Source organism: Nannospalax galili, unplaced genomic scaffold (genome assembly GCF_000622305.1).
Source record: "Nannospalax galili isolate Female #2095 unplaced genomic scaffold, S.galili_v1.0 scaffold1428, whole genome shotgun sequence".
NCBI lineage: Eukaryota > Metazoa > Chordata > Mammalia > Rodentia > Spalacidae > Nannospalax > Nannospalax galili.
In genome coordinates, this window is record NW_008358817.1 from 152,428 (window position 1) to 164,961 (window position 12,534).

At 46.3% G+C, this 12,534-nt stretch overlaps 1 protein-coding gene across 9 annotated transcripts in view; it reads left to right on the top strand.

The window, feature by feature from the left end:
- Window positions 1-1,733, top strand: part of Srrm1 (serine and arginine repetitive matrix 1) — a 38,137-nt gene extending 36,404 nt beyond the window's left edge. For all 9 annotated transcript variants that reach the window (XM_029558223.1, XM_008822286.3, XM_029558222.1 and 6 more), the window contains one exon: window positions 694-1,733. In XM_029558223.1, the coding sequence (XP_029414083.1) occupies window positions 694-798 (105 nt within the window). In that variant the 3' untranslated portion in view covers window positions 799-1,733. The remainder of the gene's footprint in view (window positions 1-693) is intronic.
- The last annotated feature ends 10,801 nt before the right edge of the window (window positions 1,734-12,534 follow it).

Genomic DNA, 12,534 nt, shown 5'->3' on the forward strand with positions numbered 1-12,534 from the left:
GCTAGCTATTTGGTAAGACGCTGTATTAGTTACTTTTCTGTTGCTGTGATAAAACACCCTGACCAAGGAACTTAAAGAAGAGTTTATTTGAGCTTACAGTTCCAGATTGCAGAGGGATTAGAAACCATCATGGCAGGGTGGCTAGGTAGCTGGAGCAGGAGCAGAAAGTTGAGTTCATCTTTAAGCAGACACAGGAAGCAGAGCTACTAGAAGTCCCACAAGGGACTCCCAAAACAGCGCCACCAACTGTGGATAAAATGTCCAAATACTTGGAGCCTATGAGGGACATTCTTACTCAAACCACCTCATGCTGTCTCCAAAAAAAAGGAAATAAGGCTGGGCATGGTGGTACACACCTTTAATCCCAGCACTCAGGAGGCAAGGGAGGCAGGTGGATGTCTGAGTTCAAGGCCAACCTCATCTGCATAGTAAGTTCCAGGCCAGCTGCCAACTGGGGCTACCAGGAGACGTATCTCAAAAGACAAAAAAGTTTTCAGGCTGAGGCTGTGATTCCTTGGTTGAGTTGCTTGCTGAGCTTGCCTAAGGCCCTGGGTTTGATAGAATAATTAAAAAGTATCTTCACTGACTTTAATGTCCGGGTGTAGAGCCAGTGCTACTTGGACTCTGCTGTCAGACTCAGCATTGCCCACTGTCTCAAGGCTTAATACATGTCGCCTCTGATTGCTTTTTCAGGAGACTGAAAGTGAAGCTGAAGACAACCTTGATGACTTAGAAAAGCACCTGCGGGAAAAGGCCCTGCGATCCATGCGGAAGGCTCAAGTGTCCCCACAGTCTTAGGTGGAGATGTTTGTTATGATGTAAATTTTATTTGGTTTGTACTCAATTCAATTTCAAAATTGCTAAAATGTGTTTGAGCTTTAGACTATAACATTTGTTGTAATAATTGCTAGGTTGAAGTTCACCATGTTTAAAAAAAGGGGGCATGGATTTACATTGCAAAAGGTGTCCACAGTGTATTAGTGACATTCTTCCATTGACAGCTGACATTAATTCATTTAGAGTGAAATCTTTTAAGCCAAAAAAATCTCTTTTTTAAAAAAGGGGGTTTAAATATCGTTGGCATTCTTACAATTCCTTTAAATGCCCTTGCCTATTTCCAGAGATTTTCTCTCTTTTTCCTTTTACTTTCTCTTACTTGAGTCTTACACCCGTGTAAATTATGCTTCCAACCTTGTATGGTTTGTAAGCGTGCCCAGAAGTGAGACCACTGCTGGAAGTTCCACAGTGTAAATGACTATTTTAATGCCGCAAGCTTTCCTGTTGCCTGTGGAGTCTGCTAAAAATCAGGATTCAAGTTCTGTAGAGAGACAGAACAGTGGCAGCATGCTGTTTGCCAGGACACTGGGGGTTTATATTGAATGTGACAGCTAAGTTGATTTGGAACACTGGAATTTTGTCCTATTCTGTTTGGGTTTTTTTCTTCCTTTCCCCATCTTTTTTTCTTCCTCTTTTGTAAAGGCAATTAACCAGTTCCAGGAAGGATCCTTCAGTTATATAAAACTTTGTTCTATGAACTGTCACGACTCCCATTCTTGTTTTTTTCTTAATCTTCCAATTGGTATACACAACTTTAAGAGCTCTTGCATTTGGAAGGCTGAAAGGGCCTGGACTTTGAAATAGTGTCTTGGTTTCACTGTTTTTATTTTTATTTTTTTTTTAAACTAAAGCTATACAAAGCTTGTGGATTAAATAAAATAAATTTCTAAATTTAAGAACATTGCCACTCACTTTTCTTGTCTCGGTACTACAAAAGAAGTATGCCCTTTCTAAGACATAAGATTTATCATTTTTTACCAAGTACTTCAGAGTGCCAGAAGAGAAAATACGATGTGTAACTGAAACGTAAAAGCAGGGGAAGCAAACTCGCCAGCAAAAAGACTAGTTCAGGCAGAGGGCACAGAGGAGTCTCCTGGGTATGGAGGGAGCCTAGCACATTCCCAGGAAGGAATGAAGGTCAAGAAGTGATGGGAGGTGGGGGAAATGGGGGGTGGGGGGTGGTGTGCACCTTTCTGTGTTGTGTTGCCTAGCCACAAATATAGTTGTACACATTTATCATAACAAAGCTGGTGGCTGTGGTGGCTCATACCTGTGATCTCAACCCTTGGGAAGTTAAAGCAGATGGATCCCCAAGGCTACAAAGCAAATTTTCCAGGATAACTTCAACTACAGAATAAGCCCAGCATATGTGGCACTGATCCCAGCAGGGGGAATCTCTTGAGTTTGAGCCCAGCCTTGTCTACATAGTGAATTCCAGTCCAGCCAGGACTACACTGCGGGACCCTTCACTTTGAGGAAACATGGATTTGGTAATCACTGTGAAGTAAAGCAGCCGAGTTCGTTTGAATAAAGCAAGGTGCGTCTTTTGTTTTTGTTGGGTTGCGTGTGTATGTGTGTATGCAAGTGCCCGTGTACTACCTGCATGTAGGTAAGTGCATCCGTGTCACGCAATGCCCACGGAGGACAGAAAACGCTGTCAGATCTCCTGGAACTAGAGTTACAGACAGCTGCCATGTGGGTGCTGGGGTTCAAACCTGGGTCTTCTGCAAGATCAGCCAGTGTTCTTAATGGCTGAGACAGGATCTCCCTGTAGCCCCAGCCAGCCTGGTACTTCATAAGTAAACCTTGCTGGCCTCCATCTCACAGAGATCAGCACTGCCACACCCTGCTTGCTTGCTCGCTCCCTTGCTTTCTTGATTTCTTTATTTTAAATACTTAGAAAACTTGGACTGTTAAACTTTCAACAGTCTACAGAGGGTTAAGACAAGGCAAAAGTAGCAAATGAGGGCTGTCCAGAAGGGCTGTGTGATAGGGAATAGTGGGTCACGGGTGAGGCAACCTAAGAGCTTTCACATGGCAGTAGGGAAAACAAAACTATGATTCTGTGGCACAGGACACTCAGTCCTGCCTTGGTCTCCCACCACCATGTCCAACAACAGTGTAAGTTGTAAAGACCTAGTTGCACACAATGTTTGGGTGGTTTCAAGATTTACAGTGATTTGAAAAGGTAGTGGATGAACTGGGTAGCCTAGGTATCTAAAAACCTAAGAAAAAGTTAGGCATAGCATGAATGCAGAGAAGTATGTATAGAAAAGCTCTGTCATTTGCTTGCGAAATAGTTACATACTTCAAACTTGTCAAAACCTAGATTGACGGGGTCAAGTGGGAACATGACCCCCTGGTAGCCAAATAAAGAGGAATGTGGCAGCGTGTACCTGTAGTCCCGGTGCTGGGAAGTGGAGACAGGGCAGCTCTGAGCTCTGCGAATAAAATGGTAACCACAGTGGGCACTTCATATTCTTTGTGAGGGCAGAATGAGATGAAAGGCCCTTCAGGCACATGGGTGGCATTGGGAACTGTTGCCTATCAAACCATGTTGAGAGGGATGGGGACACAGCAGTCATGATCAAAGTCAGTGTCCCTACAGCCACACTCAGCCACAAACTTTCTATGAGACCTGGGCAAGTGACATTACCTCCCAGTTTGCTCTACTGTTAGCTGGGCCTGGATGGGTTGGTATATCTGTAAAGGGATCAGCCAGAGCCTGGCATGTCATAAGAGCCGTGTCACTGAAGGAAAGTGTTTTGTCAAGTCTTGAATATTAGCAGCTACAGGACTCGACACTACCTAGTAAATGTTGCCCTGTTGAAGAGAACAAGGGAGGATAATAGAGAAATGGTCCACATTAAGTTCTTTGGTGAAGGTCACTAAGGTTTTATCTGTTGGGCGTTGTGGGGCACGGCTTTCACCCCAGCATTCGTTCGGAAGAACAAGGCAGGCAGATGTATGTAAATTCAAGGCCATGTAGGGCAACATAGTGAGTTCCAGCCCAGCTATACGGAGACCCTGTCTCAAAAAACAAAATTTCATTTTATGAGTTTTGCCTGCATGTGTTTAAGTTTACCACGTGCATGCTTGTTTGCCTGTGGAGGCCAGAAGAGGGTGTTGGATCCCCTGGAGCTGGAATTAAAGATAAGTATTAACTACCTGGGTCCTGGGAAACAAACCCAGGTGCTCTGGAAGAGTGGTAAATGCTCTTAACCCCTGAGCCAAGAACCAACTTTGATGATTGCTCTTTATTGGTCATTATCAACTTCCTGTGACCAGTCACTGAGCTTTCATCTTTGCAAACCTTGAACCACCACCACCACACTATGTTTTTAGGTCCTAGGGGTAAGTGTATTGGTGGTGGTGGTGCAAGTTTTTTGTTTTTTTTTTTTTGTTGTTGTTGTTTTTGATGCTTTACAACCCATTTAAATAGAAAATTGCTATCATTTACATTTTGTCTAACACCATTTCCATTGTATAGATTTAAGATAAACAGCAAGTAATAAGTCATTAGCAAAAACCATAAAGCATGGGGGCTGGAGAGATGGCTCAGCGGTTAAGCACTGGCTATTGCTGGGTTCAAGTCCCAGCACCCACATGGTGGCTAACAACCATCTGTAACTCCAGTTCCAGGGGGATGCAGCACCTTCTTTGGGCATTGCAGGACATGGATGCACTTACATACATGTAGGCAATATACTCATAAAATAATAAAATATTTAAATAAAAAGCAAGAAGTACCCATTGAGGCTATGTATTACATTACCACATGTATTAAGAATGTATTTTCAATATCAAACAGCAAATTTCAACAAAGCCAAAACAAAATTTAGCCTTTCTTGAGACAGGGTCTCACTCTATAGCTCTGATTGGCCTGAAACTCTCTTTAAGTAGACCAGGCCTGCTCCCCACACCCCACCCCTGACTGTGCGGGTGTATGGCATCATGACCAGCCCAAAGTTTCATTTCTGCAGAAACCGGACTGTAAGTGGTTTAAGGTCCTCTCTCCTGGTCTCAGTCATTTTCTGATTCATCCACTGGGTGGCGCCTGGCCCCCGGGTGGCTACAGCTGAAGATGACCCTGTTTGAAGTCAGTCGCACCCCTTGTCCATCCTTTTGTTTTGTTTTCGAGGGTGGTTTGTCTTGCCCTCTTTCCTTTTGTGCTTGTTTGGAGGAGTTGGGGGTTTTTTGTGTGTTTTTTTTTTTTTTTTGGAGACCGGATCTCTTGTAATCTAGCATGGCCTTGAACTTAGTCCTCTGCCTCCCAAGTGCTGAGAGTATGGGTGTGGCTCACCACGCAGCTCTCTGCTCTTTCATTCCTTTCCTCCATCCTTCCCATTTGTCCTGCAAGCTGGAGACCAATTCAGTTTTCTGTGGGCTTTCTCAGCTGGATGAACTCTCTCTTGAACGCAACTGCCCTATGCTGCAAGTCCTAGTCTTAGCTCACTCCAGCTCTCACCTGTGTACCCCAGTGACAAGAAACACTACTTGAATCCGCTGAGTAGATTTGGGTCCTGTCTGTCACCTCCAGAGCCTGCCTCCCACCTCTGAGCCCTGGCCCTGTCCCACAGTAGAGAATGTTCTAGGTTGGTAGGAAACATCCTGTCCAAGCGTTCCACCACTGAGTGCTTGCCAGCATCAGCCCCATCTCCCTCACAGCCATATTTGACTATTGAAATCCCTTGCAATTGGGGGTGGGGGGGCAGAACCTCAGGTTTAGTGTTGTGGTCCCTAGGGGCTTCCACCAAGGTACACATCTCGTCTTCGTAGTCACAAAAATGGACACCACCTCCACCAGAGCCTGCGATTTGCCAAGAGAAGCCAATGTGGAAGGCTGTGTGGGCTGACACTCGATTCTCATTTCTGCAGGGCTGCAGGAAGATCCCATGCCCTTGCCTGGACAGGGCAGGTCATTGAGGGAACATGAGAACTGGAAACAACAGCTCCCCTTTCCAGGAAGGGTTCCTCCAGGGGGTGCATAGAGATGGTGATGAGCCTGCAGTCTAGGGTACTGTTAGTTACCTATTGCTGTATACAGAATTTCCCCCACATAGGTGGCAGCTTCACACACTGCCTATAGAATCCTGAGTTCTTGTTTGGTTTGGTTTATTTAGTATTAGGGGTTTTCGTTTGTTTGTTTTTTGGTCTTTTTGAGATAGGATCTCCTTGTAGCCCCAACTGTCCTGGAACTCACTATGTAGACCAGGCTGGCCAAACAGAGATCCACCCGCCTCTGCCTCTGCGGAGTGCTGGGATTAAAGATGTGCACCACCATGCCTGGCTACTATTAGTTTTTTTAAGACTTTATTTTATGTGTATGCGTGTATTGCCCGCATGTAGGTACGTGCACCCATGTCGTGCAATGCCCGAGGAGGTCAGAAGAGGCTGTCGGATCCCCTGGGACTGGAGTTACAGACAGTTATTAGCTGCCATGTGGGTGCTGGGATTTGAGCCCAGATATAAGTAGGTGCACCCATGTGCAATGCCATGGAGGTCAGAAGAGAGCATTGGATCCCCTGGAACTGGAGTTACAAATAGTTGTTAGCCACCATGTAGGTGCTGAGAATCAAACCCCAGTAGTATAGGGTAGTATTTGGCCTTTTCAGAAGACAGTCCTCAAGTGAGCCACGTACACCTGATCTGGGGATGGCTTCTGTAGTTATCTCAAAGGACTGATAAAGAGCTTAAATGAGATCATAGGGTGAAGTCTCTGAGGTGTACTGAAGAGGGTAACAGCTGATAGACAAGGTAAAGCCACAGGACACATGGTCGGCCACACAAGGAAACTAAGACATTTTCACTATAAACAAAGTTTATGGTCTTGTTCGTGAGATTTCCAAAAACTTGCAGCTAACACCATATATGCTCCAGCCTTACATAGGGTTCTTTGCTACGTCAACATTTTTATTTGAAATATAGCTATTAGAAGGACTGTTGGAGCAGGGAGAGGTAGCAAACAGCTTTAATCCCAGTATGTGGAAGGCAGAGGTAGATGGATCTCTATGAGATTGAGGCCAGCCTGGTCTATACAACAAGTTCCAGGGCAGCTGGGGCTACAGGAAGACCCTCTTTGAAAGAAAATGAATGTTGGCTGTGTTACCAACCTTCACAGTAAATGCTAATTACAAATTACACTAGAATCCTTGAGTCACCAGTGAGATGCTTCAACAAAACTCAGGAGAGGTGCCTTTCCCTTCCATGTTCCCTTAATTTTTCTAGTAAGTTCCAGGCCAGCTGGAACTACAGCAAGACTCAAGGGAAAACAAACAAACAAAAAAGCCATTATCTCACACAGTTCAGGGTTGGGAACTGGAATTGGTCTACTAGGTGGTGGCAGCTCAGAGTCTGTGTTGTATAGTAAGACACTGGTTAGGGTTAGTCGTCACAAGGTTCAATTGGCTTTCGGAGTATCCATTCCAAGATGGCTCACTCAGGCAGCTGGTGAGAGGCCTCAGTTCCTCACAAGTGGACCCTCAGTAGGGTTGATAATCAGAGAGAGGGGAGCCATGGCACCTTTTGTAACCTAGACCCTGAATTGTACATTGTCCTTTCTATTCCCCCCCCCCCCTTGAGACAAGTTCTCCATGGAACATGCTGTGTAGTACAGGCTGGCCTTGATCTCCCTCCTGAGTGCTGAGATTAAAGGCCTCTGCCACTGTGCCTGGCTCTCCTTTCCACTACCATCTACTTAATAGAAAAGTTTACTATGGAGGCAGAGGCAGGTGGATCTCTGTGAGTTCAAGGTCAACCTGGTCTACATAGTGAGTTCTAGACCAGCTGGTACTACAGGGAGATTCTGTTTTAAAAAAGATCAAAAAAAAAAAAAAAAAAAATGCGGGGGGGGGGGGCCCATGACTTCAATCCCAGCACTTGAGAGGCAGAGGCAGGTGGATCTCTGTGAGATTGAGACCAGACCAGCCTGGTCTACATAGTGAGTTCCAGATAGGCTAGGGCTATGGAAAACCCTGTCAAAAGTAAAATAAAAGGAGGTGGGGAGGGTGTGGTAGGGTTAACTGTCAACCTGACAAAATCTAGAATCACCTAGATGGGCCTCTGAGCATGTTGGTGGATTATTTTATAACCTGCAATAAAGCAGTTTTCTGATCCCCAGCCACTGTTGAAAATGGCTCTAAGAAAACCATGCTTCTCAGTGGACTCGTCCCATGGCCCTTCCTTGGAACCTTCCTAAGACATGACTTTTCCATTCTGGATGTGTCCTTAAACCTTTGACCATTCCCAGGTCACTCTAGGCCAGTCCCCTTTGGAGGAAGAGGGGTCCAGTAACTGTGTAGCTAATGGGAAGAGCTCTGAGTCAGTTTCTGTTGGTCCTTGCTGGTGACCCTGAGCAAGTTCATCCTCTCTGGAGTTCAGTGTTGTCCCTTATGGACAACAGGGTTGAACTGACGTGTCTGAGGATGCCATGGGATCTTCTTAGGTCACTTCCATCTAGAACACATATCTAGAAGAGATGTGGCATTTTAGGAGCAGCCTCCATTGGGGCAAACTGTTTCTTCTTGGTCCTTATCTGTTCAGAGATCCAGCACACGCATCATGCTTTTAGCTACTTATTGTCTCCTTAGATCCTTCCAGAAGCCAGTGAGGACATAGGTCAGGCGCTGTGGGGATCAGCAGTACCTGGCATGTGCAGAGAGCTGCAGGCTACAGGGGACTCGCCGTCAGGACCTGTGACTTTGTTCCTTACTGTAACAAAATGACTTAAGGGAAGAGAGGTTTATCTTGGCTCACAGTTTTAGAGACAACAGTCCATAGTGGTAGGGAAGGGAAGGTGACTGAAGTTGCCTGAGTGGTGGAGCTTATGGTGTAGCTGTTGCTTTACTTTCTCCTGGGAGATGTGGACACATGCATAACACTGACAACAGATCAAAGAAACAATTCCACCCAAGTCTAGCTTGGTGAACCAATGAGTTTATGGGGCTTACTTACAATGGGAGACTCCTAACAGCTGCATCACCTAAAAAGTCCCATTGCACTAAGGTGACCTTATAAGAAACGAATCACAGAATCCTGCCCCGCCTCAACCTCTCACCTCCTACAAACTCTAGCACCTCCAGAGACCAGGTACAGCTAAGGGGAAGGAGGGAGCATGTGGAATGTCAGTTGAGGAGCTGGTGACCCTCCACCTCACCACTGGCAGAAGGTTGACACACCCAGAGGGAAAAGCTACAGGACTGGAAGGTAACAGCTTGTTTATATATTTTTTATTTAAATTTTATGTGTATGAGTTTTTTATCTGCATGTATATGGATGCACCATATGTGTACAATGCCCAGAAGAAGGCATCAGATCCCCTAAAACCGGAGTTACAGACCATTGTTAGCCGCCACTCAAGTGCTGGGAACTGAACCTGGGTTCTCTGCAAGAGCAGCCAGTGCTCTTATCCACTGAGCTGTCTCTCCAGTTCCAGCTCATTTATATCTTGGTAGAGTGGACCAGGAATCAGAAAACAAACTGGAAACAACCAAACTGTATCATCTTTAAGGCCCATCCCTAGTGGCCTATGTGTACTAACCGAGTCCAGTGTCCCAAAGGTTCCACAGCCTCCTAAACCAGCCCCACCAGCTGAGGACCAAGTATCCAAGCCCAAGAGCCTGTGGGGTACATTTCACATTCAATCTGTGACAGTGACTAAACAGGGCTGTCATTCGGTCAGGGTTCTTGGTTCACTGTGCACCAAGCACTTGATGGGCAATGGGCTCCTTTCATTCCCTGTCAGCCCTGAGGAGTGGTTACTATAATTATCCGACCCTACAGATAAAGCAACTGAAGTCCAGAGGGGAAGGAAAAACTCTAGCCAACCCAAGCAGGGGATCTGGGAGTCAGATCCAGCTTGCATGTTGCAAAATCTATGTTTCACATCACATAACACTCCCTTCTCAATTTTATCAGGAGCTGAAGTGTAGGAGTCAGGGCTGAAAAGGATGAAGAGTCCAAAGAGCTGTGAACCAACTCAGCTAGCTCTGAGCCTCAGTTTCCTCAGCTGTAGAATGGAAATGATGCTTCCCACCTAACTGTGAAAACTGGAGAAAGACACTTTTTACAAAGCCGTGGAAGTCAGCAACTTTCATGATCTGTGAGGAGCTATCTGAACCCAAGACTTGAGTTGTTTTTCTTAATCCCAATGCGGGAGCCGGGACAGGAAGCTAGCAGGCTGGTGGGAACAGCCAAGTGTCCCTGAGCAATTGTTCTACCCTTGCCATGTGCTGGGGTCCCAGGAAAGGCAGGGCAGGAGGACAGACCCAAACTACAGGTCTTTATCTAATCCTTTCACACCAGAGCTCTTTAAAACAGAAACTTCGGGATGGGACTGTCACTGCTGAGTTCCAAACATTCCAGAGGGCTTAGCAAGAAGGAAGTCTGTCATCGCCTGACCCACCATTGACATGGGCCAGAGAGAGGCCTTGCTGGGAAGTTCTCTGGTTAGCTTCTGCCGTGTCCCTCCCTGTCCCGTGTCCAGAGCCTGTCCTCACCACCCCCACCCCCACCCCTCACTCCCGCTGCAACAGTGAGGATAGCTACCCAGCCCTGCTGAGGGGATTCTCTAAGAACTGGGATTTCAGCCCCTTCCCTGGGCTGCTGGAAAATGCAGCTCAAGGGTGCCAGTACACTGCCGAGCTCATCACGGAGGTCAAGAAGCAGCCACCATGCGTGGATGTCACAGACACTGCTTCTGGGTCCTTCTTCCTGGCTGTGGGGGAAACTGCACCCCATACTCTTCTGTTTGTAGCTGGCGGTGCTCAGCACCAGGGATGCCCCATACAAGACCTGCCCTGAGTGGCTGTGGTTTCTCATTTTCCACTTCAGGTCTATCTTGGTCCCAATTAGCCCAAGGATGTGCTTTTGAGACTGACTGGGGGCTGGGCCCTGTGGAAGGCACAAAGGCTGAGTACACAGAGGACATTCCTTAGCCATGGAGTAGGGAAGGGCCAAAGAGCATGAGCTGCTTGTTCAGCCTCCCCCCACCACCCAGAACTGTTCTGGCCTTAACTTTTGAGATTTTATACAAGATTTTTATTTTTCTTGTTTTTGCAGCTTTGAGGCTTAAAACCCAAGGCTTTGCACACACAAGGATAGTCAAGTGCTCCACCACCGAGCTACATCCCCAGCTCCGTCACGCATGATTTTTGTTTTGTTGTATTTCTACAGTTTTACTGAGGTAAAATTGATACATGAATTGACATACTTCAGATGCACAGTTTGAGTTTTGACTCATACATACAGTGAAATTGTCAACACAGCTTTACCATCACCCTGCCTGCCTGAGTTTCCCCCAAACAACAAGAAAAAGTGATACCTGAAAGTTCAGATTTTTGTTGTTTTGACACTAGCTCTCCTACAGCCCAGGCTGGCCTTGAACTCATTATGTAGTTAAGACTGACCTTGAACTCTTGATCCTCCTGTCTCCATTTCCCAAGTGCTGGGATTATAGGTGATAAAGGTTTTTGCTTTTTTTTTTTTTTTTTTTTTTTTTTTTATCTTTTTGAAGCAGGGTCTCCCTGTAGCCCAGCTATCCTGGAACTCACTATGTAGACCAGGCTGGCCTTGAACTCACAGAGATCCACCTGCCTCTGCCTCCCAAGTGCTGGGACTACAGGCATGTGCCACCATGCCCAACTAGGTTTTTGCTTTTAAAAAAAAAATTTATCCCTGTCTGCATGTGTATGACTGTTATGCCTGCGTGTATGTAAGTGCACCCGTGTCATGCAGTGTCCAAGAAAGACAGAAGAAGGTGTTAGATCCCCTAGAACTAGAGTTAAGGACTATTGTTAGTGGCCATGTGTGGATGCTGGGATTCAAACCTGGATCTTTTGCAAGAGAAGTCAGTGCTCTTAGTCTGCTGAACCATCTCTCTAGCCCAATTTTTTGCTTTTTAAATCATGAACCAGACTTTGAACCCAGGGCCTTGTGTGTGCTAGATAGACACTCTACCACCTAGCTACACTCCCCCCAGCCCTTGACTTGGTGAGATAAGTGTTAAGGTTCAGATAGCCCTGCCTCCTCACCAATGGGATCCCAAGGACTTCTCATGCTCCTGAGGAAAGGGAACCTAGCTGATAAGCACCTTGGTCTTTGAAGTCAAGAGAAGCAGACTTTTCTCCACTGTTTGGCCAACACAGCAGGCTTCCCCTTTGCTCTCCAAAGAGGACAGGTTTTAACAGTCCTGCTCTCCCACTACCCCCACTCCAACTTAAAAAAAAAATACATCTTCCCACCTTCTGCAGGAAGCAGAAGCCTCCCCTTTAAAAAGACCCCAGCTCAAGACCCGGCCAGATATTTTCCCTGCCTGGAAGGGAATCTGCCCCATGTGTTCCTTTTGCTAATAAACCCTATTTTGATGGAGTTTTAGCTGTGCCTCGGTGCCTCATCATCCATTTGCTCACTCTCCACCAACTTTTTTACCTATCAGATGGTGCCTAAACCCGGTTCTTACTGAAGGGACCCGCCTGGACTTCGCCAATGCCGCTAACTTGGCTCTCAGGTACACTTCTTTTCTCTCTCCTCCTCTCCCCAGCCCTCTGCTTTGCTCTTACCTCTTTCTGGCTCTCCTCACTGGGAACACTCTGCCTTTCCTACTTCTTTTGATCTCCTTTCCCATTGATTTTCACCACTCCCGCACAGCACTGTGGTCTCCATGATGGACCTGCTTCATCCGTTCCCTATCTCGGTTCC